Raw genomic sequence first — 3,062 nt, forward strand, 5'->3', positions numbered from 1 at the left:
GCTAACGGGTTCTGGTCCCTCATGTGCCCCAACGAGTGCCCGGGCCTCGCGGACTGCCACGGTGCCGAGTTCGAGGCCCTCTACGAGCGCTACGAGGCCGAGGGCCGCGCGCGCAAGGCCATCCCCGCGCAGCAGCTCTGGTTCGCCATCCTCGACAGCCAGGTCAAGACGGGCACGCCCTACATGCTCTACAAGGACGCCTGCAACGACAAGTCGAACCAGAAGCATTTGGGCACGATCAAGTCGTCGAACCTGTGCACCGAGATTGTCGAGTACACGGCCTCCGACGAGATCGCGGTTTGCACCCTGGCGTCCATCAACCTCACGGTCCACGTCGATGGCGCCGGCGACGCCGCGACATTCGATTTCGCGAAGCTCCGGCGCACGGCCTACGTCGTGACGAAAAACCTCAACAAGGTTGTCGACGTCAATTACTATCCGGTGGAGGAGGCCAAGTCGTCGAACCTGAAGCACCGGCCCGTCGGCATCGGCGTCCAGGGCATGGCCGACGCCCTTGCGAAGCTGCGCCACCCCTACGAGTCCGACGATGCGAAGCGGATCAACAGGGACGTCTTCGAGACCATCTACTTCGGCGCCATGGAGGCGTCCATCGACCTGGCCCAGGAGCTCGGCCCCTACGACTCCTACGCGGGGTCGCCGACGTCCCAGGGCCTCTTCCAGTTCGACCTATGGAACGTGAAGCCGTCGGACCGCTGGGACTGGGAGGGGTTGCGCGCGCGCCTCGGCGAGCACGGCTGCCGCAACTCGCTCCTCCTCGCGCCCATGCCCACGGCGTCGACGGCGCAGATCCTCGGCAACAACGAGTCCTTCGAGCCCTTCACGTCGAACATGTACACGCGGCGCGTGCTCGCGGGCGAGTTCGCCGTCGTCAACAAGTACCTGCTCCACGCTGTAACCTCGGCGCCGTTGCGCAGCAGCAGGGACACGACGCTCGGCTGGTTCACGGCGACGGCCATCATGAGCGGGAACCAGTCGTGGTCCACCTCGTTGACGTCGGCGCCCTGGTCGATGGCGCGCTGGAGCGCCGTCGTCTCGCCCCGCTGCGCCATGAGGTTCAAAGCGTTGGCGTGGATCGCCACCATGGTGCTACTCCGGGCGCCTACACGAAGACTTTCAGCGCGCCATTGCTTACAATTGTAGTTGTAAAAACGGTAGCCGACCGTGCCTTCGGCAGCATCTTTGGGCTGCCGCGTTGATGTTCAACTTGATGATTGAAGTTCAACAAAATCTTCATGTTGAACGACTAACTAACTAGAATTCGGCCGGGGCGGGTTTGTGGCATGTTGTTGCCTATCATTTTTTTGACTGGCCTTTGAAGCAACTACTTTAAAGTCAGACGGCTTTTGTGAATTTCGCAGGAGGCCTTGCAGGGTTCAAGGTGAGTTCAACGTCCGCCGACGCGCCGGCGCTCGCCTGTGGTAAGAAACGCTCGGACGGCGGCGTTCCTGCGCCGTCGCCACAACCCCACGCGCGCATCGATATCCTACACGCTTACCGCGTCCGGCGCGCCGCAGACCTCGTCCGGCGCGTCGCCGGCCGCGACGCGGGGCTCGGCGCGGCCCTGGAAGAGCGCCTCCTCCTCCTCGAATTCGGTCTCGACGACGCGCCGCCCGGCGAAGTCGATCTTGAACGTCGACTTGCGCGCGTTCTCGCGGCGCCGCTCCTCCTTGTCCCAGGCCGCCGCGGCCTCCTCGGGCGAGCTGAACGCGGACGTCGCGACGGCGTACCAGTCCTGCTGGTCGTCGATGACGTGCGTGCGCCGGGCGCTCTCGCGGTCGTACTGGACGAGGCGCCGCGCGAGCGCCTCGGCGCGGTCGCAGGGCGCGGGGTCGGCCTGGGCCGCGAGGTCGTCGCCGCAGAACGCGCAGCGGCCCCAGGCGGCCGCGCGGTCGCCGAGGCGCCGGTGCGCGTCGGCGTAGGCGCGCTCGGGCGCCACGTCCGGCGCGGCCCGGGCGACGTCGACGGCGTTGGCGAAGCCGCAGCGCAAGCAGTTGAGCGGCGCCTTCTCGGAGTCGCCCTGCTTGAGCCGCGCGGCGCGCTGCCGCTGCTTCTCGCGCTGCGACGCGCCGCCGGGCGCGCCGCCGCCGGCGGCCGGCGCGCGCACGAAGCCCCGCCGCGCCACGAGCTCCTCGGCGAAGGCCGCGACGGCCGGCGCGCGGCCCAGGAGCTCGAAGCAGGCCTTGCGCGTCGCGTCCGCGCTCGCCTGCGACGCGAGGTGCCGGGCGATCTCGCGCTCGCCGACGATGCCCGTCGCCGCCTCGATGGCCGACGTCGCCCACGTCTCGAGCTGCTCGAGCTCCGCCTTGCCCATGTCGTCTGCTCAGTGGAGAAGTTTCTGGCGAGCGAGCTGTGGCATGGGCTGCGAGAAGGACATGCCCGCGTATCGCGTCGAAGCGTGCGCGTCTCGCGGGCGCTACTGCGTCGCGACGCGAAAAATCGCCAAGGGCGAGGTCGCGCTGCGCGCGGAGGTACTGGCCATCGCGCTCAACGACGACCTGCTGCGGCGAGGCACGCGCTGCGCCGTCTGCGCGGCGCCGGACCCCGACGCCGCGTGCGGCGCGTGCGGCGGCGCCCTGTGCACGGCGTGCGCCGGCGCCGAGCACGGCTGCGCGCTCGTCGCCGACGCGCGCGCGGCGCCCGGCGCCGAGACGCGGCACGCGCGGCTCCTCTGCGCGGCGCGCGTCGCCGACGGCGGCCGCGACGCGCTCGGCGGCCTCGAGTCGCACGCCGACGACGCCGACGACGACGCCTGCGACTTCGCGGCCTACGCCGGCGCGCTCGCGCGGCGCGCGCTGCCCGCCGTCGAGCGGCGGTCGCGCGAGCGCGACTTCGAGGACGCGCTCCGGCTCTACTGCAACGCCTTCGGCCTCGCGCTGCCCGTCGGTGCGCTCCGGGCCGACGAGCGGCGTTGCACGAACAAGCGCCACGGCCTCTGCTGGGAGCTGGGCCTCGCGTGCAGCCCGGAAGCCGCGATGCTCAACCACGCGTGCGATCCTACCGCCTCTCCCAAGTTCGTCGTCCGGTCGGGGATGGCGCCTGTC

At 69.8% G+C, this 3,062-nt stretch overlaps 3 protein-coding genes across 3 annotated transcripts; 2 read left to right on the plus strand and 1 right to left on the minus strand.

Annotated features, from left to right (window-relative positions):
* AURANDRAFT_7614 (hypothetical protein) lies at positions 1-258 on the plus strand (the record flags this gene model as incomplete). Its single annotated transcript, XM_009043103.1, has 1 exon — positions 1-258. A coding segment is annotated over one exon (258 nt), but the record flags the coding sequence as incomplete, so codon positions are not given.
* A 12-nt stretch (positions 259-270) lies between these two features.
* Positions 271-906, plus strand: AURANDRAFT_6442 (hypothetical protein; the record flags this gene model as incomplete). The annotated part of the gene is made up of 1 exon (XM_009043104.1): positions 271-906. A coding segment is annotated over one exon (636 nt), but the record flags the coding sequence as incomplete, so codon positions are not given.
* A 598-nt stretch (positions 907-1,504) lies between these two features.
* AURANDRAFT_67610 (hypothetical protein) lies at positions 1,505-2,332 on the minus strand (the record flags this gene model as incomplete). Its single annotated transcript, XM_009043133.1, has 1 exon — positions 1,505-2,332. The coding sequence occupies one exon, from the start codon at positions 2,330-2,332 to the stop codon at positions 1,505-1,507; it is 828 nt and encodes a 275-aa protein (XP_009041381.1).
* Between the last annotated feature and the right edge of the window lie 730 nt (positions 2,333-3,062).

This window comes from Aureococcus anophagefferens, assembly GCF_000186865.1.
Source record: "Aureococcus anophagefferens unplaced genomic scaffold AURANscaffold_44, whole genome shotgun sequence".
Classification (NCBI taxonomy): Eukaryota; class Pelagophyceae; order Pelagomonadales; family Pelagomonadaceae; genus Aureococcus; species Aureococcus anophagefferens.